Source organism: Lagenorhynchus albirostris, chromosome 2 (assembly GCF_949774975.1).
Source record: "Lagenorhynchus albirostris chromosome 2, mLagAlb1.1, whole genome shotgun sequence".
Classification (NCBI taxonomy): domain Eukaryota; kingdom Metazoa; phylum Chordata; class Mammalia; order Artiodactyla; family Delphinidae; genus Lagenorhynchus; species Lagenorhynchus albirostris.
This window is the reverse complement of record NC_083096.1, coordinates 45,114,711-45,140,304: the sequence shown is the minus strand read 5'-3', so window position 1 is coordinate 45,140,304 and position 25,594 is coordinate 45,114,711. Positions and strand designations below refer to the sequence as shown.

Genomic DNA, 25,594 nt, shown 5'->3' with positions numbered 1-25,594 from the left:
ACTATGGCTATGACTTGTTGCTATAGATAAATGACTGTTTTACCTAAAACTAGTTTTTCTGCAAAATATTTCAGTACAGAGAAATGTTAACTTTATTCTCTGGCAAAGAGCGTACTTTGCTTGAAATTTATAAGGCTCTCTTATAAAACATCTTGTTTTATCTATTTTTTTACCCTCTTTATGGACAGTTTGGATTATTTCCAAAGCTATAAAAAAGAATGGGTGTAAATTATTCTACATTGCTTATAGTTTGTTTACACTAGGTTACAAAGTTGGAACACACTATTTTTCCATTGCTTTTCTAGAAGATTAGTTTAGCTTATCTATATAGCTTTGTTCTCATATTTGAAAACAAATTATTTATGGACTCTCTCCAATGTATTTATCCTCTTGTTTTTTCTTTCTTTTTTTCGGTATTGAGATTGTGTCTTAAAATTACTTGTTGGGAGAATAATTTTTTCTATGAAACATTTTTAGGCAGATTTTTTTTGGGTGCACCGTGAGGCATGCAGGATCTCAGCTCCCCAACCAGGGATCAAACCCGTGCCCTTTGCATTGGGAGCACAGAGTCTTAACCACTGGACCTCCAGGGAAGACCCATAGGCAGATATTTGTTTGTTCTTAAAGATATTCTGTATGTGTCTCCTCCAAAAGAGTATGACCCATTTAAAAATTTGACTATATCCTGAGAAATTATTTATAAAAGCTCTCCCACAAGTCTCATGAGGGCCAACTTGTTTAAAGATCTAATTAAGTTTATTGAGATGAGTTAACTCTAATGTCTGACAGCATCAAGCATTGGCAAGGATGTGAGAACCTAGAGACACTGTTGTAATTAAAAGGCACTTGGAATTTAAGAATTAATTGGGGTGGATTGATTTCTCATAAGTTAAATCATCATGAACTTATTCTGTGGCTTGAAAGTATTAGGCATTAGATGGTAATAGTTGTTATTGTTACTATTTTATATATACATATATATAGTACTTGCTGTATATCAGACACTGTTATAAAGACTTTACAGTAACTTGTTTAATTGTCACTATAATCCTATGAAGTAAAGACTGTCACCATCCTCATTTAGCAGATAAGGAAAATAAGTCGCACAGAACTCACTCAAGAACACAGAACCCAGGCAGACATTGCTCTTAACCACTTTGCCATAATGAAAGGACTGCTTTCCTTTTCTTTCCCTTTTTTCAAAAGAAAAAAAATTCATCTTGAAAGAATTAAAAAAATACTTAGTATAAGAAAATGAGAATTAATACTTTACCGCTAGAGGGAGAAACATGGTCTTCCATTTCCTTCTTTTTATTTCTTGTTTCCATTTTATGTTTTTATGTTACTTTATTTATTTATTTTTTCGCGGTACTCGGGCCGGGCCTCTCACTGTTGTGGCCTCTCCCGGTGCGGAGCACAGGCTCTGGACGCGCAGGCTCAGCAGCCATGGCTCACGGGCCCAGCCGCTCTGCGGCATGTAGGATCTTACCGGACCGGGGCACGCACCCGTGTCCCCTGCATCGTCAGGCGGACTCTCAACTACTGCGCCACCAGGGAAGCCCTGTTTTTATGTTATTTTTATGAGTCAGTGTTACTTCTAACAACTGACATAGTCTGATTACTAATGCTTTTTCATCAACTGCTACGCTGTTAGTTCAAACAGTATTATTTGAATTTAGTCACAGAATCTTTATTAGGATTTTTTTTTATGTGTTTGATAGTTTATATCAGTTGTCCACTTGGATTGGTTGCACATTTTTGTGGAAAATCTTTAAGCTTTATCTGCAGCTTAAAAGATAAGGAGTGTAAAGGTACTTCACATTTCTACCTACCTTTTGAAAAATATATATCATTGTAACTCAAAATGTGAACTATAATTTCATGTTAGAATGCTAATGGTTGTTGATTAACTGATGATGTAAATATTAATATAAGTAAACAAAAATCTTTTAATAATTTGATATCAATTGATAATCGATATTTGTTGAAGTTATTTGTTGGTTTTATAACTGTAATTGATAAATAAAGCCCCCAAAAGATTGTAAACATTTTAATAAGCTTGTTATACAATAAGGTATCTCTCACAGTATGAATATGTGCTGGGAGAAAAGTTCAAGGTATTGTTTTTTCTTAAATCATTCATTCTTCCTCCTTTGTTTTTATTTTATTTTTTAGGATTTTGGCACCCAGTAGTAATTATCAAGATGTTGAGACCCTCTATAACTTCCTAATCAAGTATGAGGTAGGAGAAATATTTTTAAATGTTTATCATATTTCCATTATAATCAAGCTTTAATATAAACAAACATAGGTGTTCTAAAATGTAATCAAATGCTATTTAATTGATATTTGCTTTAAATTCTTGAATGCCACAGAAGTTTGCCAGTGCCAGTCAGTTTTTTTCTTTTTTTCATTCTCTAAGTAAAAACATACAGTAGAGACCTATAATAATACACTTTATCCAATACAGAATTGTTTCTCATCAGGGGTGCTGTTGGCATTTTGGACAGGTCATTTCTTCATTGTGTGGAACGTTGCAGGATGCTTTAACATCTCTGCTCCTCAGATACTAAATGCCAGTAGCTCCCCCAGTCAGTGTGACAAGCAAAAATATCTTCCCACCGCACCCCACTCACTCAGATGGCCCCTAGGGAGGAAGAACCACCTCCGGTTGAGAACTACTGATTGCTGAAAAAGAAAGCTATAATTTAGTTTCCTCCATAGCAGCAGTATAGACCTTGGAATTAAAGTTCTGGTGAGGCTCCAGTGTATTTTGTAAATTAATCTGCATGCTTTTCTTATCCTTGTTGATCCAAGGAAAGTATTCTGTTGATCTTCAGTTTTTGTTTGCCTAAAGTTCTTTACCCATGTGCCCATATATTCTTTCTTTTTAAGTGTGTGTGTGTTTAATTTTTAAAATACTCTAAATAAAGGAATATGACGTATTTTCAGGTGTCACTTTTCTTATGGAGTCAAACTTCTTTAAATATATTTCTTCACTTTTATTCCTGGTTAGCTCTTTATTTAACTTTTTTATGCCACATCTTACATTAAGAACCTAGTGACTAAGAACACAGACTCTGAAGTCAAACTACTCATGTTCAAATGTTGCCGCCTATTAACTGTATGATCTTAGACGAGTTATTTAATTCTCTTTGCCTCAGTTGCTTCATCTGTAAAATGGGAATAACATAAGTAGATAAATTACAGCTATTCTTTAAAGACTAAATAACTTAGTATATATAAAGTGCTCCAAACAGTACCAAGCACAGAGTAAGTGTTCAATAAGTGTTACTTATTTTATTTAAGGAAAGAGTGGTTGTTTACATGTACTTTTTTAAAGTTACATGTACTTTTTAAATCATCTCTTTTGAGATGATTCAGTGAAATAATTATTTCATTATACTTTCTGAATTTCAAATTCAATAAAAATATATTTGTAGAAACAATGGGGACAATTTTAAAATCACATATCCTTGAAAAATCTGATATATACGTCTTCTTTGGATTTAGTGCTTTCTGTTGCTGAGAGCATTAGGAGAAAATACCCAACTTGCTATTTATAAGAATATGTGGATCTGAGTCCCAGATTTTGAAAGTATTTCTCTTAGCAGAACTTCCTCCCCAGTACCAGTTACTACATTGGATATATTTGTCTCACATCATAAACAGTGATACAACGATTTAAATTTTTTAAGATGTTTGGCTATTTTTATACTTAACCTTTGCCTTCTGATCTTGATTTTTTAAGAATTAAAAATAATATAGTCATTTCTGATATTTGGCATTCACTGTAAATAGTACAGCTAAGAATTAACGACACCAATTCCATAATCCATTTACAATCACAACTCTAACGTTTACTGATGGGGAGGTATCTTTTAGTTCTTTGTTTTCTGGGAATTATTAAATGATATTTAATAGCGTAATTTAAAATGTCCCAATATGAGTAATTTAAAATGTCTTGTATCAGAATTAATGAATAGAATGAAATGGTATATTTCAGGCTAGAACCTGTGATGTATGCCATGAATTTGTGTTTCAGTTTTCCTTTATTAGTAGTAGATTAACTGCCTACTTTATAAGTCATCTGCTGTAACCTGGAGCCACATCACACTTACACTCCAGCCACGTTCTGGGATAAGTGTCTAAATGTACGTGGATGATTGTTTTTTAAAGTAAAGATAAATCTAAATACTTTTTGCTAAAAATCTACTAATGGCTTCAAAAACTATTTTGTATTCATATTATATCAGGTTCAAAATCAGTTCTTCAGCTGATTTTTCTTAGCAGTTGATAGAGAATAGATTATTCCATTCATCTTCTGATCAAAGATCTGCAGTGTTGATTGTTGAAATTTGCTGGCCTAAGTTTGGATACATTATAGGTCCTAGCATGTTGGGGCAGTAGTGAAAATATCAAAGGCCCTTGAGACCAGGGCAGAATATGTAAAGAAATAGGAATTGGACTGGTCGATAAGTTAACTCTAAATGTATATTTTAGAACATTTTTGGAAGATTATTTTAATAAAAATTATAAAGTACTTAATCATGATCAATTATACACCAATTTCATAAATCATTAAATATAATAGTAAATATTATGTATAATTAAATAACATTAAATTGTATATAAATATATAATCCTAATTTTAAGTGAAAAATTTAGGATTATATACATTTCAACTGTTATATTTAAAAACTATGTGTTTTTAACCTTCAGTGAATGGAACATTTTCTATACAAATATGGTGACCTTATGAAAATACTGAGGAAGCTCGTAGAACTTTTGCAAATAAGCAAAACCCTAAAATCCATAGAAAACTTTCATGATATAAATCTTTAAAGTAGTGTTAATTAAATCTGGGTAGGAGCATTTTTCCTCATCAAAAAACTGCATACGGGGCTTCCCTGGTGGTGCAGTGGTTGAGGGTCCGCCTGCCGATGCAGGGGACACGGGTTCGTGCCCCGATCCGGGAAGATCCCACATACCGCGGAGTGGCTAGGCCCGTGAGCCATGGCCGCTGAGCCTGTGCGTCCAGAACCTGTGCTCCGCAATGGGAGAGGCCACAACAGTGAGAGGCCTGCGTACAGCAAAAAAAAAAAAAAAACAAAAAAAAAAACCTGCATACGGCTAATAATAGCTTGAGTATTTTTAAAAGTAAATTGAATAGAAGATAGTCTCATTTAGTTTCCCTTCACTAATACAGAATCTCTAAAAACTTAGACACTGGGTTATATCTTGAGTAATCTGATAAAAAGAATTTCCTTCTACAAATTTCCAGATTGTTCCTTGCAACTTAAGTACAATACTGTCTAAATCAGTGGTAAGTCGCAAGAAATACAGGATTCCTTCAGTGTGTTCTCCACGTGTGCCACAACAAGTTTTTGTATGATGAAGGACTTTTATATTTTTATAGTGTTGTAAATTGTCTCTGAATTATAATATTTATAAACTTAAACATATTAGTTTAAATACTTAGACCTCAGTAGTCTGAAAAACACATTTCTTCAGAAAATGTCTATAAATCAGGCTTTTTCCTAAACAGGTAGATCTTTCCACACAGTTTATAACCTTAGTGTTTAAATGAAAGTTATTCAGTAATAACTTTCAGAAGTGTCAATCATAGTATTCAAATGTTGTTAGAGTTGAATATTTAACTTTTTCTTTCAGCTTGAATTATTTCTATTCATGAAATAAGAGCTGGCTGATTCTGCTTACAGTAGTCTACCTATGGAACCCCAGATCTACTCTAGTCTTTTAAGTACAGCTGTTAAAATTTTTTTTAACAATTTATTTACTTCTCCCAGAAAATAAATATTGAATAAATACATTAGGGCTAGGCTAATTGATGCATGAATCTGTTGATAAGAGCCAGTAGTGGTAGAATTTAGTGTTTCATGTACTACACATTTTTTTCTGTCCGTTTGATGTATAAAATGATCATCTGCTTTTTGAGATTCCCACTAACCTCAGGACCATCTCACTTCTTCTGGTTCTGTGAACAGATTAAGTTGTAACAATAGGACTAATATTTTTACACATAGTTCAGTGTTAGTATTATGGTCACTGATCTTCTAATTGTTATTATTTAGTCCTTTTTATGCAAAAACTAGAAACTTGACATTCTGCTTCCTCAGAATATGGGCCATTCTAATTGTGCTCTCACCACTCATTTGACTTAATATGCATTTTAAATAGCTATATCTTGGTTCTTTTCAGGTAAATAAAAATGTCAAATTTACTGCCCAGGAACTTTATGATTGTGTTTCACAGGCTGAGTATCGGTAAGTCATATCTGTGTGTAGATATATCAGTGTAACACTCTTTTACCATGTATAGCACCACTTGGTGGTGGTGCTGAAGGGTTCTTTTTATGTCTTCACTAAACTATGACATTTTTTTAACCTTTCTAAATATGAAATATACATATATAAGAGCTGTGTGTGTATGTATGTATGCATATAGCAAGTTTAAGTTTGAAAGTGGTTCTCAAGCTTTGGGGCATCAAGGTTCTTTTATATTTTTTAAAAATACTGAACACCCCTAAGAGCTTTTGTTTATGTGGGTCTTATCTATCTAAATTTACTGTATTAGAAATTAGAATTGAGAAATTTAAAAATATTCATTTAAAAATAACAGCTAATTACATGTTATGATAAGTAACATAATTATGAAAATAATTTTTCCCAAACACAAAATATTACTTACAAGCATGGCGTTGTAAGAGATTTTTGCAAATCTCTTAATGTCTGACTTAATAGAAGACAGGTAGATTCTCATTGCTTCTTTTGCATTTAGTCTCAGTAATCCCATGTTACATATCTATGGAAAACTGTTGTACACTCTCATAAGGACGAGAATTCAAAAGGCAAATCACGTCTTAGTCTTACGGAAATACCTTTGACCTCACAGACCCTTTGAAAGAGTCTACATTCCCCAGTCTATGTTTTGAAGAACAGCTCGTATAAAGAATACTCATATGCCTGCCATTCAGTTGATAAAATAGACCTTTACCCGCCTTTATTTGTATCCTCCCTCCCATGTTCTCCTTAGTGGGGATATATACGTAGTACGCACAGGGTATAGGTGTAAAGCCCTTCAATCCTGGGCCAAGGCAGACAAATTCATGAGGATTAGATACCCATTTAACCCTTCCAGGGTTGCCCTCCAGTCCCATAACCCCTGCCCCCAACCCCCAACCCATATTGGTTTTTTTTAATAATTTTATTGAAGTACAGTTGATTTACAGTGTTGTGTTAATTTCTGCTGTACAGCAAAGTGACTCAGTTATACATATATATTTATATTCTTTTTCATATTCTTTTCCATTATGGTTTATCACAGGATATCGAATATAGTTCTCTGTGTTATATGGTAGGACCTTGTTGTTTATCCATTCTAAATGTAATAGTTTGCATCTGCTAACCCCCAACTCACAATCCTTCCCTCCCCGACCCCGCCTCCCCCTTGGCAAACACAAGTGTGTTCTCTGTATGTGTGAGTCTGTTTTTGTTTCAAAGATATGTTCATTTGTGTCATATTTTAGATTCCACGTGTAAGTGATATCATATCTTTCTGACTTACTTCACTTAAAAGGTCCATCCCTGTTGCTGCAAATGGCATTATTTCATTCTTTTTTATGGCTGAGTAATATTCCATCGTGTGTGTGTGTATGTCTGTGTGTGTGTGTGTGTGTGTATACCACATCTTTCTCCATTCATCTGTCAGTGGACATTTAGGTTGTATCCATGTCTTGGCTATTGTAAATAGTACTGCTGTGAACACAGGGCTGCATGTATCTTTTCAAATTATAGCTTTGTCTGGGTGTATGCCCAGGAGTGGGATTGCTGGATCATATGGCAACTCTATTTTTAGTTTTTTGAAGAACCTCCATACTGTTTTCCATGGTGGCTGCACCAATTTACATTCCCACCAACAGTGTAAAAGGGTTCCCTTTTCTCCACACCCATTTCCATTCTGACTGGTGTGAGATGGTACCTCATTGTAATTTTGATTTGCATTTCTCTATTAATTGGGGATGATGAGCATCTTTTCATGTGCCTACTGGCCGTCTGTATGTCTTCTTTGGAGAAATGTCTATTTAGGTCTTCTGTTCATTTTTCGATTGGGTTGTTTGTTTTTGTTGTTGTTGAGTTGTGTGAGCTGTTTGTATACTTTGGAAAGTAAGCTGTTGCCAGTCGCATCATTTGCCAATATTTTCTCCCATTCTGTAGGTTGTCTTTTCATTTTGTTTATGGTTTCTTTTGCTGTGCAAAAGCTTATAAGTTTGATTAGGTCCCATTTGTTTATATTTGCTTTTATTTCTGTTGCCTTGAGAGACTGACCAAAGAAAACATTGCTACGATTTATGTCAGAGAATGTTTTGCCTATGTTTTCTTCTAGGAGTTTTATGGTGTCTTGTCTTCTATTTAAGTCTTTAAGCCATGTTAAGTTTATTTTTGTTTATGGTGTGAGGGTGTGTTCTAGCTTCATTGGTTTACATACAGCTGTCCAACTTTCCCAACCCCACTTGCTGAAGGGACTGTCTTTACCCCACTGTATATTCTTGCCTCCTTTGTAGAAGATTAATTGTCCATTGGTGTGTGGATTTATTTCTGGGCTCTCTATTCTGTTCCATTGATCCATATTGTTTTGTTTGTTTGTTTTTACTTAAAAATTTTATTTATTATGTAATCAATATAATACATGCTTATAAAAATGCAGAAATTGCAGATAAATTTCATTTTTTAATATACTTTTACATAGATTATACTGTATATATATGGTTCTGTATACTATTTATTTTCCAACTTAACAAACCTCAATAACCCACACCTCTGTAACCAGAATCTCAACAAGCATCATTTTTAATGTCTGTATATACTTACATTGTCTAAATGTACCATGATTCAGTTAAGTATTTCCTTAAATGTTGGACATTGACCATATTTCCATTTTTAAACCACTTTATGTAATACTGTGTTCAGTATCTGCAGAAATCTTTGACCATGTTTCTATTTCTTTAGACTATGAACATCTTAAAAGATCTTGATAATCTGTTGACAAATTCTTCTCCCCGAAGATTCTCGTAGTTTATTTTTGAAACTACTAATGTATAAAGAAGTATTTAGGGTTCTTGTCAAAATACTAGCTTTACCAAAATTTTTCTTTTCTTTTTCCCATCACACCATTCTGCCCTTTAGCTCATGTTAAAGGTGGGGAAGGGGGCTGGTGGATGGGGAGGAAAGACAGCCAAAAAACAAACAAAAATTACATACAATAATGGTGGTCATATATTCTACAAGTGATAGCCATTTTCAAATTTTCCATCAGCCTCCATCTTTAAAGGGACCCTCTCAGATGATATGAATGGGGAATCAAGGCTTGTTTTTATTTATTTTTTGAATTTTATTTTATTTATTTTTTTATACAGCAGGTTCTTATTAGTTTTCTATTTTATACATATTAGAGTATATATGTCAATCCCAATCTCCCAATTCATCCTACCACCACCACCACCCCCGCCACTTCCCCCCCTTCGTGTCCATACATTTGTTCTCTACATCTGTGTCTCCATTTCTGCCCTGCAAACCGTTTCATCTGTACCATTTTTCTAGGTTCCACATATATGCGTTAATATACAATATTTGTTTTTCTCTTTCTGATTTACTTCACTCTGTATGACAGTCTCTAGATCCATCCACATCTCTACAAATGACCCAATTTCGTTCCTTCTTATGGCTGAGTAATATTCTGTTGTATATATGTACCACATCTTCTTTATCCATTCGTCTGTCGATAGGCATTTAGGTTGCTTTCATGACCTGTCTATTGTAAATAGTGCTGCAATGAACATTGGGGTGCATGTGTATTTTTGAATTATAGTTTTCTCTGGGTATATGCCCAGTAGTGGGATTGCTGGGTCCTATGGTAATTCTATTTTTGGTTTTTTAAGGAACCTCCATACTGTTCTCCATAGTGGCTGTATCAATTTACATTCCCACCAACAGTGCAAGAGGGTTCCCTTTTCTCCACACCCTCTCCAGCATTTGTTGTTTGTATATTTTCTGATGATGCCCATTCTAACTGGTGTGAGGTGATACCTCATTGTAGTTTTGATTTGCATTTCTCTAATAATTAGTGATGTTGAGCAGCTTTTCATGTGCTTCTTGGCCATCTGTATGCCTTCTTTGGAGAAATGTCTATTTAGGTCTTCTGCCCATTTTTGGATTGGGTTGTTTGTTTTTTTAATATTGAGCTGCATGAGCTGTTTATATATTTGGGAGATTAATCCTTTGTTGATTCATTTGCAAATATTTTCTCCCATTCTGAGGGTTGTCTTTTTGTCTTGTTTGTAGTTTCCTTTGCTTTGCAAAAGCTTTTAAGTTTCATTAGGTCCCATTTGTTTATACTTCCATTACTCTAGGAGGTGGATCAAAAGAGATCTTGCTGTGATTTATGTCAAAGAGTGTTCTTCCTATATTTTCCTCTAAGTGTTTTATAGTGTCCGGTCTTACATTTAGGTCTTTAATCCATTTTGAGTTTATTTTTGTGTATGGTGTTAGGGAGTGTTCTGATTTCATTCTTTTACATGCATGTAGCTGTCCAGTTTTCCCAGCACCACTTATTGAAGAGACTGTCTTTTCTCCATGGTATATCCTTGCCTCCTTTGTCATAGATTAGTTGACCATAGGTGCATGGGTTCCTCTCTAGGCTTTCTCTCCTGTTCCATTTATCTATATTTCTATTTTTGTGCCAATACTATATTGTTTTGATTACTGTAGCTTTGTAGTATAGTCTGAAGTCAGGGAGTCTTGATTCCTCCACCTCCGTTTTCTTCCCACAAGACTGCTTCGTCTATTCGGGGTCTTTTGTGTCTCCATACAAATTTTAAGATTTTTTGTTACAGTTCTGTAAAAAAAATGCCATTGGTAATTTGATAGGGATTGCATTGAATCTGTAGATTGCTTTGGGTAGAATAGTCATTTTCACAATATTGATTCTTCCAATCCAAGAACATGGTATATCTCTCCATCTGTTTGTGTCATCTTGATTTCTTTCATCAGTGTCTTATAGTTTTCTGAATACTGGTCTTTTACCTCCTTAGGTAGGTTTATTCCTAGGTATTTAATTATTTTTGTTGCAGTGGTGAATGGGATTGTTTCCTTAATTTCTCCTTCTGATCTTTTGTTGTTAGTGTATAGGAATGTGAGAGATTTCTGTGCATTAATTTTGTATCCTGCAACTTTACCATATTCATTGATTAGCTTTAGTAGTTTTCTGGTGGCATCTTTAGGATTCTCTATGTATAGTATCATGTCGTCTACAAACAGTACCAGCTTTACTTCTTCTTTTCCATTGTATTCCTTTTATTTCTTTTACTTCTCTGATTGCCGTGGCTAGGACTTCCAAAACTGTGTTGAATAATAGTGGCTAGAATGGACATCCTTTTCTTGTTCCTGATGTTAGAGGAAATGCTTTCAGTTTTTCACCATTGAGAATGATGTTTGCTGTGGGTTTGTTGTATATGGCCTTTATTATGTTGAGGTAGGTTCCCTCTATGCCTGCTTTCTGGAGAGTTTTTATCATAAGTGGGTGTTGAATTTTGTCAGAAGCTTTTTCTGCATCTATTGAGATGATCATATGGTTTTTCTTCTTCAATTTGTTAATATGGTGTATCACATTGATTGATTTGCATATATTGAAGAATCCTTGCATCCCTTCATCATGGTGTATGATCCTTTCAGTGTGTTGTTGGATTCTGTTTGCTAGTATTTTGTTGAGGATTTTTGCATCTACATTCATCAGTGATATTGGTCTGTAATTCTCTTTTTTAGTAGTATCCTTATCTGGTTTTGGTATCAGAGTGATGGTGCCTTCATAGAATATGTTTGGGAATGTTGCTTCCTCTGCAATTTTTTAGAAGAGTTTGAGAAGGATAGGTGTTAGCTCTTCTCTAAATGTTTGATAGAATTCACCTGTGAAGCCATCTGGTCCTAGACTTTTGTTCGTTGAAAGATTTTTAATCACAGTTTCAATTTCATTACTTGAGATTGGTCTGTTCATATTTTCTGTTTCTTCCTGTTTCAGTCTTGGAAGGTTTTACCTTTCTAAGAATTTGTCCATTTCTTCCAGATTGTCCATTTTCTTGGCATAGAATTGTTTGTAGTAGTCTCATATGATACTTTGTATTTCTGTGGTGTCTGTTGTAACTTCTCCTTTTTCATTTCTAATTTTATTGATTTGAGTCCTCTCTTGTTGAGTCTGGCTAAAGGTTTATCAATTTTGTTTACCTTCTCAAAGAACCAGCTTTTAGTTTTCTTGATCTTTGCTATTGTTTTCTTTGTTTCTGTTTCATTTATTTCTGCTCTGATCTTTATGATTTCTTTCCTTCAACTAACTTTGGGTTTTGTTTGTTCTTCTTTCTCTAGCTCCTTTGGGTGTAAGGTTAGATTGTTTTTTTGAGATTTCTCTTGTTTCTTGAGGTAGGCTTGTATTGCTACAATCTTCCCTCTTAGAACTGCTTTTGCTGCATCCCATAGGTTTTGGATCGTCGTGTTTTCGTTGTCTTTTTTCTCTAGGTATTTTTTGTTTCCTCCTCGGTTTCTTCTTTGATCTCTTGGTTATTTAGTAACATATTGTTTAACCTCTATGTGTTTGTGTTTTTTACGTTTTTTTCCCTGTAATCGATTTCTAATCTTATAGCGTTGTGGTCGGAAAAGATGCTTGATATGATTTCTGTTTTCTTAAATTTACCAAGGCTTGATTTGTGACCCAAGATGTGATCTATCCTGGAGGATGTTCCATGTGCACTTGAGAAGAAAGTGTAATCAGCTGTGTTTGGATGGAATGTCCTATAAATATCAATTAAATCTATCTGGTCTATTATGTCATTTAAAGCTTGTGTTTCTTTATTAATTTTCTGTCTGGATGATCTGTCCATTGGAGTAAGGGAGGTGTTAACATCCCCCACTATTGTTGTGTTACTGTCAGTTTCCTCTTTTATAGCAGTTAGCAGTTGCCTTATGTATTGAGTTGCTTCTATGTTGGGTGCATATATATTTATAACTGTTATATCTTCTTCTTGGATTGATCTCTTGATCATTATGTAGTGTCCTTCCTTGTCTCTTGTAACATTCTTTATTTTTAAGTCTATTTTATCTGATATGAGTATTGCTACTCCAGCTTTCTTTTGATTTCCACTTGCATGTAATATCTTTTTCCATCCCCTCACTTTCAGTCTGTATGTGTCCTAGGTCTGATGTGGGTCTCTTGTAGACAGCGTATGTATGGGTCTTGTTTTTGTATCCATTCAGCGAGCCTGTGTCTTTTGATTGGAGCATTTAATCCATTCACATTTAAGGTAATTATCGATGTGTATGTTCCTGTTACCATTTTCTTAATTGTTATGGGTTTGTGTTTGTTGGTCCTTTTCTTCTTTTGTGTCTCCCCCTTAGAGAATTTCCTTTAGCATTTGTTATAGAGCTGATTTGGTGGTGCTGAATTCTCTTAACTTTTTTGTCTGTAAAGCTTTTGATTTCTCTGTCGAATCTGAATGAGATCCTTGCCAGGTAGAGTAATCTTGGTTGTAGGTTCTTCCCTTTCATCACTTTAAATATATCGCGCCGCTCCCTTCTGGCTTGTAGAGTTTCTGTTGAGAAATCAGCTGTTAACCTTATGGGAGTTCCCTTGTATGTTATTTGTCGTTTTCCCTTGTTGCTTTCAATAATTTTTCTTTGTCTTTAATGTTTGTCAATTTGATTACTATGTGTCTCGGCCTGTTTCTCCTTGGGTTTATCCTGCCTGGGACTCTCTGCGCTTCCTGGACTTGGGTGGCTATTTCCTAACCATGTTAGGGACGTTTTCGACTGTAATCTCTTCACATATTTTCTCAGGTCCTTTCTCTCTTTCTTCTCCTTCTGGGACCCCTATAAATGCGAATGTTGTTGCACTTAATGTTGTCCCAAAAGTCTCTTAGGCTGTCTTCATTTCTTTTCATTGTTTTTTCTTTATTCCTTTCTGCAGCAGTGAATTCCACCGTTCTGTCTTCCAGGTCACTTATCCGTTTTTTGCCTCAGTTATTCTGCTATTGATTCCTTCTAGTGTAGTTTTCATTTCCGTTATTGTATTGTTCATCTCTGTTTGTTTGTTCTTTAATTCTTCTAGGTCTTCGTTAAACATTTCTTGCATCTTCTCAATCTTTGCCTCCATTCTTTCTCCAAGGTCCTGGATCATCTTCACTATTATTATTCTGCATTCTTTTTCTGGAAGGTTGCTATCTCCACTTCATTTAGTTGTTTTTCTGGGGTTTTAGCTTGTTACTTCATCTGGTACAAAGTTCTCTGCCTTTTCATTTTGTCTGTCTTTCTGCGAATGTGGTTTTCCTTCCACAGGCTGCAGAATTGTTCTTCTTGCTTCTGCTGTCTGCCCTCTTCGTATTGTTCCTTATTTCAACATTGAGATTCATCCACATTGAGGCATGGAGCAATAGTCAGTTTACACTCAGTTCTATTATAACATGACATATGTGTTCCTAAGTATCACTGTTATGCAGATTGCATACTGCATACTGAACTATGCAAATTCATGCAATAAAAGCCACAGGTCTCATAGAAAAGGTGGAGTTGGGGTACATCACTCACAAACTTAATAAGTGGGCTTCCCTGGTGGCGCAGTGGTTGAGAGTCTGCCTGCTGATGCAAGGGACACGGGTTCGTGCCCCGGTCCGGGAAGATCCCACATGCCGCGGAGCAGCTGGGCCCGTGAGCCATGGCCACTGGGCCTGCGCGTCCAGAGCCTGTGTTCTGCAACAGGAGAGGCCACAACAGTGAGAGGCCCACGTACTGAAAAAAAAAAAAAAAACTTAATAAAGGACATTGAAAACAAGATAGGAACCTAATCTAAATAGTATCACAGTTTTACACATTTTAGGACACATTGGTCCTAAAATGGTTAAAAAATGGTTAAAAAATACATAAGTCCTAAAATAAATCTAACACTTTACCTTTAAAAGAAGGTGAAGTTTGCTATGGACGTGATCATAGGAAAGGTTGTAGCCTGTGGATTAGTGTGATGTGGTAGAATCTGAAATTGGATATAAGGGTGTAGCACCAGATATGAATAGTTGTGGCTCATAACAGGAGGAAAGCTGAGGTAGCTGGTACGTATTTGAAGTACATGCATGTGTGTATTGTGTGTATTCCTAAGCAGTTTGGTTCAGCTGCGGTGCAGTTTTCTCTGTTCATCTAGCATTTTTCACTGTTGAAATCCTGTTTAAGAAAATGCAAAATTTTTGTTGTGCTCAAATTCTTCCTTAATGTATTGATGGTGTTGCAACAAATTCTTGTGTTCTAAACAAGAGCTGTAACAGAACTGATGGTATTTTTACTGCTATGTAATGTGCCACTGTATCACTAAACCACAGTTTATTTGCCATTTGTAATTTGCAGATATATTTGTGTAGCTATAAAATTGTATGAGAAGACATGGTGACAGAGTTAATTATCAAGATGCTTCTACTGGTAAAACTCTAGATTGATAAATATATTTGATGATATCAAGACACTAGGATTGATAATCATACACAAATGTTACTAGGCAGCATAACTATGAAAATTCACTCACTCACTAGATTAAAGTAGGTTTTCTAAGAAAATCTGAAGCCAGTGGGGCATGCATTATCTGTTGTAGCTGGGGGTGAAAATGGTTTTTTACCCGGATATTCAGACTCTCAATTAATCAGTTGTACTCTTATTTATATATCTTTACAAATACTCCACATTTAAAGATTTGTGTACATGAGATTTGTGTCAAAAATACAATGTCTTCCAACCTTAGTGATACTTTTGAAGGTGTAGAAAGGTCACCATATATAACTTGGAGGGCAGAGTCCCTTGCAGGATGGTTTCAATCAAGTGTCTAAAATTATTTTGACTTCAGCTTACTGTTTAAATACTTTGGAGGTTTTGGTTTTTTGTTTGTTTGTTTTTTGCAGGGGGGAGGGTGCAAGGGTCAAGCTTGAATGTTCAAAGTTAAAGTGGTAGTACCCATTTTTCTCTTTGTTTTCCCTCCACTTACTATGCCAGGGATTTGAATTATGATATTAATTAATAAGCTCCCTCTTATATCCTAAAAGTGTGAGTTTTAAGAGAAATCAAATACATCTAATATCTTGAATGCATTAGAAAATGGGGATTGCTGTTCAACGGGCTTTTGGTATTAGCTTTTAGATTTGTTACTCTGTTGTTTGTTTTGAAATTATTTGCCATATTTTCAGTGAATGGTCCCTCCCATATTAGCCTCTGGTGTACTCCACAGCTCATGTAAGCTGCCAGAAGACAGAGGTTCTTTTCGTTTCAGTAGTCTATACTAGACACAGAGCCAAACACAATAGATAAGAGGTAGCAGAGTTTCCCTGTGACTCAGAGGTGAGAACAGAAGAATGATTTAACTTGGCAAAGACAGTTACTTAGATTGTCTGAATTTGCTAATCTTTGTTTTTGATTTGTAAAGTGTTCCTTGTGAAGGAAGAGGCTATGATGTGCCCAACACCATATTTATTGCAATAGGGAGGAAATTAAGTAGCTCAAGAACAGAAAACTATTTTGTAGGTTCTGATAAAGCAAGTAATTAAGGTTTCAGATTGAAAGTAGCTTTGATCAAAAGTTGAATTCCATGACACAGTAGAACCTTGATGTTTATATGTATAAATCAGTGTTTTCTGTCTTCTGCAGTTTGTAGGTTCTTTGTTATAGCTTTTGCTCTTGCCAGTGGGGTCTGAGCACTGCTTACCCTGAGCAGATGAGGAGTTTGCTCAGAAAATCCAGGATGGTAAATTATAACAAGATTATCAAACAAATATCTTGTGTGTGATATCTTCTACATATATGAGAAATAGGAACAGTATTTAATTCACTTTGTTTGACAGAATGTTCTGACATGTTGGCAAGACAAGTCTCTAAGGTCATTTTTTCTATGTGAAATGCACATTAGTTTGTGACATCAGCTCCATAAAGTACCTGGCGTATCCACGTAATATGCCGCCTGAGGCATGTGTATCAGGAGCAGCCTTGTTTTCCTTCTAGCAGGTGCTTTCAGGGATTACTGCTTTCTGACTCCAGGAATTGGCTCCATGGTAGTATCTTCTAGATTACATTAGAGCTGTGGTTCCTGGACCTGAGTGTCAGCACCACCTGGGAACTTGCAAGGAATGCAAACTCTAAGGCTCCAGCCCAGACCTTCTGAATCAGAAACTGTTTATGTACTGTTTTTATATGCACTACACTGTATTCCATTTTTCCTTTATTTGAGATGCACATTGCAAATGTATAGAAACATTGAGAGAGTTGTAAAACATATCCATTGTAGACTTTTTTCTTGTACCTAAAAAGGATTTTGGAAAAACTGCATCAAATATTGGAGTTAGGGCACTTAAATTCACTACTGCCATGCCACTTTGACAAAACTAGCTATGGAAATGAGTCAGATAACCACTGGAATTATTTTTTAATTGATCTGATCAAGTTTCCAGTTATTTTGACCCATCTGAGATTTGGTCAAATTAAGTTTGATACTCATAATAGGACAATTTAGAAAGACAGCGGCAGTTCTTTAGAAGTTTCATGAGCAATATAGAATTGCAGAACTAGAAGCAACCTCCAGTCTCGAGCTTTGTTCCAGAAAGGATTAGGAGTTGGGATTGTTTAGTTTGGAAAAGAGAAATAGGGTCACTATAAGGGACATAAAATATTTGTACTATTAGAAGAAATAAGAATAGCAACTTTTTGTTTTGTTTTAATTTAGGCAGACAGGTCAGATAGGTAATTTTTTAAGGCCCAATGTAAAGGAAGAACTTTCTAGCAATTAAGAGATATCAAAATATGTAATGGCCTTTCTCTCAGTTGTAAATATCTCATCACCTGGAGGTGAAAGCCAAGGTGAGATGATTCATTGGGGATGCTACAGAATGGTAGACAAAAGTGTTAATATTCTGCCATTCTGCATATAATCCACAGGGAAAAGGAACTCAAGAATTACTATCTTCATAGTCTAGTATAGACCCAACACATGTGATGAAAAACACCTGGTACTTTCCTCAGCCAGCAATGACAGCTTGATGCAGGAAACAAAATCTGTAGGTGATAATCCATTGTCAGAATGCTGACTCCCACAAGTAAAACCAAATGCCATTAGGATGAAAAGAGGGGATAGGGCTCTCCTCTTAGCTATGAGAGGAGGAAAAAAGAGGAGAAGAAAAAGAAAAGACATCAAAATAGATTAAAAGTCTAGTTACTAAGGAATCTTCTTCCACATGTGGAATAAGTAACCAAGAACAGGAATAGGGGCCTGCCCTTTTTATTTCATTTTCAAGTTTATAAGAAGACATTTTACATCTCTCCAATTTTGGACCTCTTAGGGTCTTCGGAAAATCATTTTCTGAGCAGTTATAAAGAACTGGCAACGACATAACACTGATTTTAAGCACTCCAAATGCAGGAAACAGGACTAGGGTAACACAAAGCCAAAAGTCAGGTTTCAGCCAGCCCCAGGGAAGCCACACGTCTTCAGGAAGTGAGGCTGCTCAAAATACAGTGTATTTACTTTGCTGCGGCTCCTAGCTCTCATCCTAGTCCTTGAGCTCTGATTGACTTCTTTTTTCTTCATACCCTGCATCAAGGGATCCGTGAGGGAGGAGGGGCAGTGTGCAAAGGCAGCTGGAAGTCCTCCCCGACACTCTGGACATGGTTCAGAGCAATCTTAGAAGCCAAAGAAGTCATAACAGTGTAATTTTCATAACTGCCATTTCTTGAACACCTTTATATACCAGATGCTGTACTGGGTACTGGGTATTCTTCGTGAACTTATGTAGACCATCTCTCAATAGATTTAAATAGGTTTCCATGAGATTTGAACTCTATAGACACCATGTATAATGGATTGGTGCTCTAACCGATAACTTAAAGACCTCACAGCTTGTAGGCCTCCTGTCAGCTTTTGAGAGTCCAGCCAGGCTTCATCTTAGATAAAATTGTGAGTAGTCATGGCAAATATCAGGCCTTTACTCCCTGCTTCCCCACCTCTGGTTTAGAGTAATTATCTAGTATTCATTTGTTAATGACTAGGTTACCTATCTTGACAATTCTTTTTAAGAGTTGAAGCTCTGTCAACTTCCTATCCCCTCACCAGTGTCTGTTCCTGTCTGGAGTTGCACCCTCTTAGTATCCTCCAGTTTACCTGTTCTCTAACTCCCAAGCCAAATAAAACAAAAATATGTGATCTACTCCACAGCGTTCTTGTTGACAGCAGGTCTGCCATGGGAAGCTTTATTCCTGAATGAAGGAATTGCACCAAAATCATCTCTATGTTGACTGTCTGCGAACCCGTGCTGCTAAGTGCTTATCCTCCCATGTTGTTTGGTTTGGGCTAAGGATCCATAACTTTGGCATTTTCGCTCTCAGATATCAAATAATGTATTTCAACTCCCAGTGTTCTCCTGTTGTATTAAGATTTTTTTAATTTATCTGACTAGCTCTCTTGTAGTGATAGAAAAATTTCTTTATCCCCTAGGGAAAAGTTAACCATCGGATGCCGCCAGCTGGTTGAGATGGAACACACCATGCAACAGTGCAATGCCTCCGTCTATATGGAGGCCAAAAACAGGGGATGGTGTGAAGACATGCTCAACTATAGAACCTAAGTGCTGATTTTGTAACTTAGAAGGAATGCATCTGTCTTCAGGAACAACAGAGTAGCTTTCAACCTTTTGTGCCAAACCCGGGAGACTTGCAAGAAATGTCTTAAGAAATGTCTCAAATGTCAATGTCTCATAAGTACAAAAAGATGATTGCCTATTACTGACAACCTCATTGAGGTTCTGATGTGTCCATTGTGGGATAAACTGTGAACTCAACTTGTCTGAAGTTGACTTTACCTCCCTACCTCTACTCCTAATACTGAGCCAGTGTGTCTAAGGAAAGGAGAGCCATCTTTTTGGTCATCTTAGGGCAAGAGCCACTGCGGCATCTGAGGAAGGCCCAGGACACAGTATTAGCATCTCTCTCAACAATAAATTTGGGTATGTGACCAGAGACGTTTCCAAACCTCAAGAAAGAATTAGGACATGACCATGCTCACCATATTCCACAAGAGAAATCTTACCCTGGGCTGTTCTATGATCAAACTGTCTTCCATGTAGACACAATACGTAATACGTATCCCTTCTACTTCCCCCAAGGTAAGGGAAGTAGAATTTTGACTTTGGCTCCAACTTGCTGCAGTAGCCTCTTTTCTTCCCTGGCCTTGTCACTTCTCAGTGCATTTCTCATGGGATAAACAGGGAGACCCCTCTGCTCAGTGTCCTCTTAAATGTGAAACAGCATGGATTTATCAGGTAGCAGTGGCTGATGTTTGCCCCTGGCTAAACCAAGTGTTTAACTGACTTCTTTAGTTATAAATACCATCTATGGAAATCCTTGTTTACTAAAGTATATTATGCTTTTGTTAATACATTAGATTAAATCTAATTTGGTATTCTATTATAAATGTTAATTTATTTTTTTTAAAAAGCAATGAATTATTTTTAGTGATTTTGCTTTTCATTTTACTTCCAAATTTTTTTTCTGAACTGCATACAGGTATGATTATAAAAGTGAACCTCCAATGAAAGAGAACTATGCAGGATGCCCACTAGCAGGAAGAAGGATCCGATGAGCTTTGTTTGCTTAGAAAGCCACACCTCCTCCTGGGGCTCAAAGTGCCCTCAGGGATATGAGCCTGGGTAGAAGGAGAAGCTTCCAGAGCACCTCTGCTGTCTGCCTCTTTCCTTTTCCATCCCCTCCCCCTACCAAATATGTCTTCAGACTTTTATCCCTCAGCTGCTTCTAGTTGTTATTGAGTTTTGCCCTGCTTTGTTTTTGTTGCTGTTGTTGTTGTTTTGGTCGCAGCTTGCAGGATCTTAGTTCCCTGACTAGGGATTGAACCGTGGGCCACTGCAGTGAAAGCGCAGAGTCCTAACCCCTGGACTGCCAGGGAACTCCTTGCTGTGCTTCATTACCTCCCTTTTTCTCTCTTATCTTTTTAATATGTTATACTTTTTAGGAAATTTCTTTTCACTCCTATCATCTGAATACTTCTACGTATTTCACCCTATGCATGTGGATTTTAATTTTATCCTAATCTATGTGTCTTTCACTTTGTGCGTTAATTTGTCAGTTTTCAACCTTTTTTAAATTTTTTTTTTTTTTTTTTTTTTTTTTTTTGCGGTACGCGGGCCTCTCACTGTTGTGGCCTCTCCTGTTGCGGAGCACAGGCTCCAGATGCGCAGGCTCAGCGGCCATGGCTCACGGGCCCAGCCGCTCCGCGGCATGTGGGATCTTCCCGGACCGGGGCATGAACCCATGTCCCCTGCATCGGCAGGCAGACTATCAACCACTGCGCCACCAGGGAAGCCCTAAATATTTATTTTGATATGTGAAAATGTTTTAACTTTCTAGTCTTATTTTTATCTTTAGAAGACATTCTTTAAAATTTTTTTAGTGTTTGTTTCTTTGAAATGTAAGGGTTTTGGGGTTTTTTCTTCTTCTTTTTGTTGCCTTCTTTTCTTATCTTAAACTTTAATTTATACTTTTTTTCTAACAGTACAGTGTGGGAGTTGAGGTATCCCTTTCCTCCCATCCCCTGCTCGCTCTTTTCTGGGTCTCCCCTCTGGATTGGAGTAACTCAGTTGACATAAGGATCCTAAGCCCCACCTGGTAAGTTTGTTTTCATGGGAAATTATCATATCTTTAGAACTCCAGGTTTTAAAATCTCCATTCAGTAAACATAGCTATTATATTTGGGGCAGAAGCTTCATAAGCATGCCATGAACCAGAAGGGACTGATGGGAAAAGTCACATGAGGGCAAGGGCTCTCTACATAAAGTCTTGCCTTAGTGAGAAGCTGGTGATAACTTCCTGAGAAGCATCCCTGGGGATTTTGACAGCAAAGTTCCTGGAACCATTTTACTGTAGCCTTTTCCAGCCTACCTCCACAAGATAGTCCATTTCCTTCTGGAAAGGACCAGGGAGGGTCCCCTGGCTTGGCCAGGCCACAGCTCTTCCAGCATTCTGAGCCAAAGAAAAGTTGGCTAAAGACTTAGAGTCTGTTGTACCCTACTGGGTCCTCCTGTTAGGACCTGCAGTGGGCACTTGGGACTGCACAGATTGGAACTTCATAGATGGGTTAATTTCACTCTCCTATCATTGTCTTTGCCTGTCATGAAAGACAGGGGACACAAGACAAACCTGAAACTTTATTTCCTTGATCTTTTGGCCATCATCTTAAAACACAAGTTCTTTCACCCTTTCAGGGTTGATCCACAATTATTTAGTGTCGTGGTCTCCCTTAAGAACCTAGCTTTTATTGTTCATACTCCTGATGTGACATCTCCCCACGCCCACCTATCTATTGGAGCCTTTTAGCTCCCTACCGTGTGAGATGGGATGAAGTTACCTTTATCTTCTCAGAGGGAATATACCTCACTACTGAATAATGAAATGCATCCTCCACTTAGGAAGTGCTGCCACCCATACTCCTTTTCCGATTTAGATTGGACTGACAGTCCAGTCTCCCTCCCAGTTGGTGGCTCTTTAAGCTATTTTGCCAACAAACAACAAAAAACCCCACTCCAGTGAAAAGAAGCAACTCCATGAGCTTAAGCAGAATTTACAGCTATGAACCTATAAGGTAAGGCAGTAAGACACTCAAATCTCAGTTACCAACATGGCTCGCTGCTCCTAACTACAAACCAAATTCAGTATCCTAGCCTTCGCAACTCTTATTGTAGACTAATGGTTATCGCTGAACTACATTAACTCAGTACATACCCTTGCATGGCCAGTGGGGATGAACAGTTCCCTGATGTGATTTCCAGTCAGGTAAAATATTGACATGTCCTAGACTTTTTTAAAAAGGCTTTTCCCTTTAAAGGTTTGGTTAAGCTAGAAAGACAAAACTTTTTCAAGTGTAAAACTGTAGTTTTGAGTTTTGTCAAACACAATCACATAATCACCAGCACACTCAAGTAATGAGTTCCATTGCTCCTCGAAATTCCCTTGTGCCCCTTTGTAGCCAACTCCCATCCCCACCTCAGGAAGCCACTGATGTGTCTGCTATCCATGTAGCTCTTTTCCAGAATGCTATGCAAATGGAGGCTTTTGAAGCTGGCTTTTCACTTAGCATGATGCTTCTGAGGATCCATCCATGTTGTTTTATCAATAAATACTTCAGTGTTTTTATTCCTGAGTAGTATTCCATTTTATTCATGTACCCTTCCATTCATTCACCAGTTGGAAGGATATTTGAATTTTCAGTTTTTGGTGATTATGAATAAAGCTGCTATATTCATACACAGGTTTCTGTAAGAACAGGTTTCCATCTCACTTGGATAAATACCTAGGAATGGGATTACTGTGCCATAGGATATTTAACTTTATAAAAAACTGTCAAACTTTTTCCAAACTGACCTTACAATTTTGTAATTTCTCCAGCAATTTGAGAGCTCCAGTTGTCATTTTGCTTTTTACATTTTCCTAATGATCTATGACAGTAAGCATGTTTTCATGTTATTATTAGACTCCATTTATCTTCTTTGGTGGAGTGTCTTGTTCTAAACCTTTTGCCCATTTGAAAACTGGATGGTTTTATTGAGCTTAGAGAGCTCTGGATGCAAATCCCTTATCAGATGTTTTCTTTCAAGCCTGTACCTTGTAAGGATTTGGCATCACTTTTGGTTAAGATAGAGACAGAACACTTGCATAATGCAGAAGGTAGATCTTACTATCATGATTTGAGAGTAGCCTTAATGGATAGCTGGCCCTGTTAATTATTGATTGGATGACCACCATTACATTTGATAGATGCCTTCAAACTTGGCAATTCTTATTCTTAACTTGCAGGACAGTTCAGTTCATCTCTTAAGAAGTTTCAGTCTCTCGCTCACTGAAGTTTGGTATTCTGTGTGCCTTTCTCCAGGCTAAAATTGTATTAGTCCTGTTGTTCTCTCTGAGCAAATATCTTGTATTTCCACAAGATGTCAACTCTGTATATACTCAGCTTAATAACCAAGCTTTTGCTTCTCACCCTTATTCAAACCCCCAATAGAGAATTGAGCTCCTAACAGTGAAGCCTAAGTACTTTATTGGCCATTGTGCTAGTAACGGTAAGTTAAAGAACCCATGATATGCACTTGAATACATCCCTCTCTTTATGTACTCTACTTATTGCTCAATGTATCATTATCATTTTTAAGACTCTTAAGAAACTTCTGGTCTTATTAAGAAAACTGATGCTTCACAGTAATTGCTTTTTAACCTTCAGATAATTGATTTAATAGATCTCCTGTTAACAGGACCAAATTTGTGGCTTGGCCTTACTATTTGAGATTGATATATTTGATTCATATGTTGGCATTTTCTCCTCTTTTTTCACTCAGTTTACCCTGTATCTTAAGTCTCAATGAGAGACTCTTCAAATCCTTTTTTGAAACAAAGTAGGGTACAAAAAATTGACTAATAAATCCAATAGAGACCGTGTTTTCTGTGACTCATAGTCTTCTAAAGGCAACTCTGGAATTACAGTAATGTCCTAGAGGGACTTTCTCCTTTGCCTACTTCAGTTTTAAGTTAAGAATTCTGAGATCTGGAGAGATTATAGGGCGTACACCTAATATATTAAGCACTAATGATATTCCCAAATCCAGGTCTTTTCCTAAAATATGATTATGTAAGGAATTCTAAAACATTGAAAATGGTAAAGTATTTAAGACATACTAGAAGCCAAAAATCAAAACCCTATCCTTGAAAATCACAGTAAAAGAATTTATTGTGATTTATGCTTGAGTATAATCAATTGTTTTGTTAACTCAAACAGGTATTTTATAGTTTTGCTACTTTTAGGGATTTAGTCTAGTATGTTTTGTGCACTATTACTATTGATTGCAAGAGTGGTTATTACCAATATCATTTCTAAACTATTCCAAAACCCATACTGGTTTAAAAAGAAAATAATTTATGCTAAGGCTATGCCATTTTGTCCTTCCCTCAAAAAAAAAAAAAATTACCTTTTAAATGTGGATAAACAGAACTGGTCACTGAGCATTATTTTTTTCTTTATGAAACCTTCTTATATTCAAAACATACTTAAAGAACATAATTTTGGCTACCAAACTACCTGTTTGGCATCAATGGTAATATAGGTAAACTTTGACCCAAAGTATTCCCACATATTATTGCATTAAGCATGTTACATAGGAATTGAGAAGTGATTTCAAGGATTTTACACTGACTCCCCCCACTAAAATTTTATTTCCTTGTGCTAAATAAATAGAACATATACAGATCTATTTTAAAAATATTTCATCATACTAGGCAAATTCAAATCTGCCAACCCAGTTTTAGCCCAGAACCAAACCAGTGATAGTCAGGAACTACACAGCCACCAGGCAAACTGATTTCCTTTCTCGTTGGTTCTCTGTGGGGATAGATGAGTGAAATAAGGTGTCAAAGTCCCAGCGGAACATTTGTAAAAAAAAATACCTAATTTTCTTCTCACCCAG

At 36.5% G+C, this 25,594-nt stretch overlaps 1 protein-coding gene across 4 annotated transcripts in view; it reads left to right on the top strand.

The window, feature by feature from the left end:
• The window catches only part of SWT1 (SWT1 RNA endoribonuclease homolog), a 95,381-nt gene extending 70,850 nt beyond the window's left edge, over positions 1-24,531 (top strand). For all 4 annotated transcript variants that reach the window (XM_060131630.1, XM_060131603.1, XM_060131620.1 and 1 more), the window contains 3 exons: positions 2,176-2,242; positions 6,223-6,287; positions 19,570-24,531. In XM_060131630.1, the coding sequence (XP_059987613.1) occupies positions 2,176-2,242; positions 6,223-6,287; positions 19,570-19,699 (262 nt within the window). In that variant the 3' untranslated portion in view covers positions 19,700-24,531. The remainder of the gene's footprint in view (positions 1-2,175; positions 2,243-6,222; positions 6,288-19,569) is intronic.
• The last annotated feature ends 1,063 nt before the right edge of the window (positions 24,532-25,594 follow it).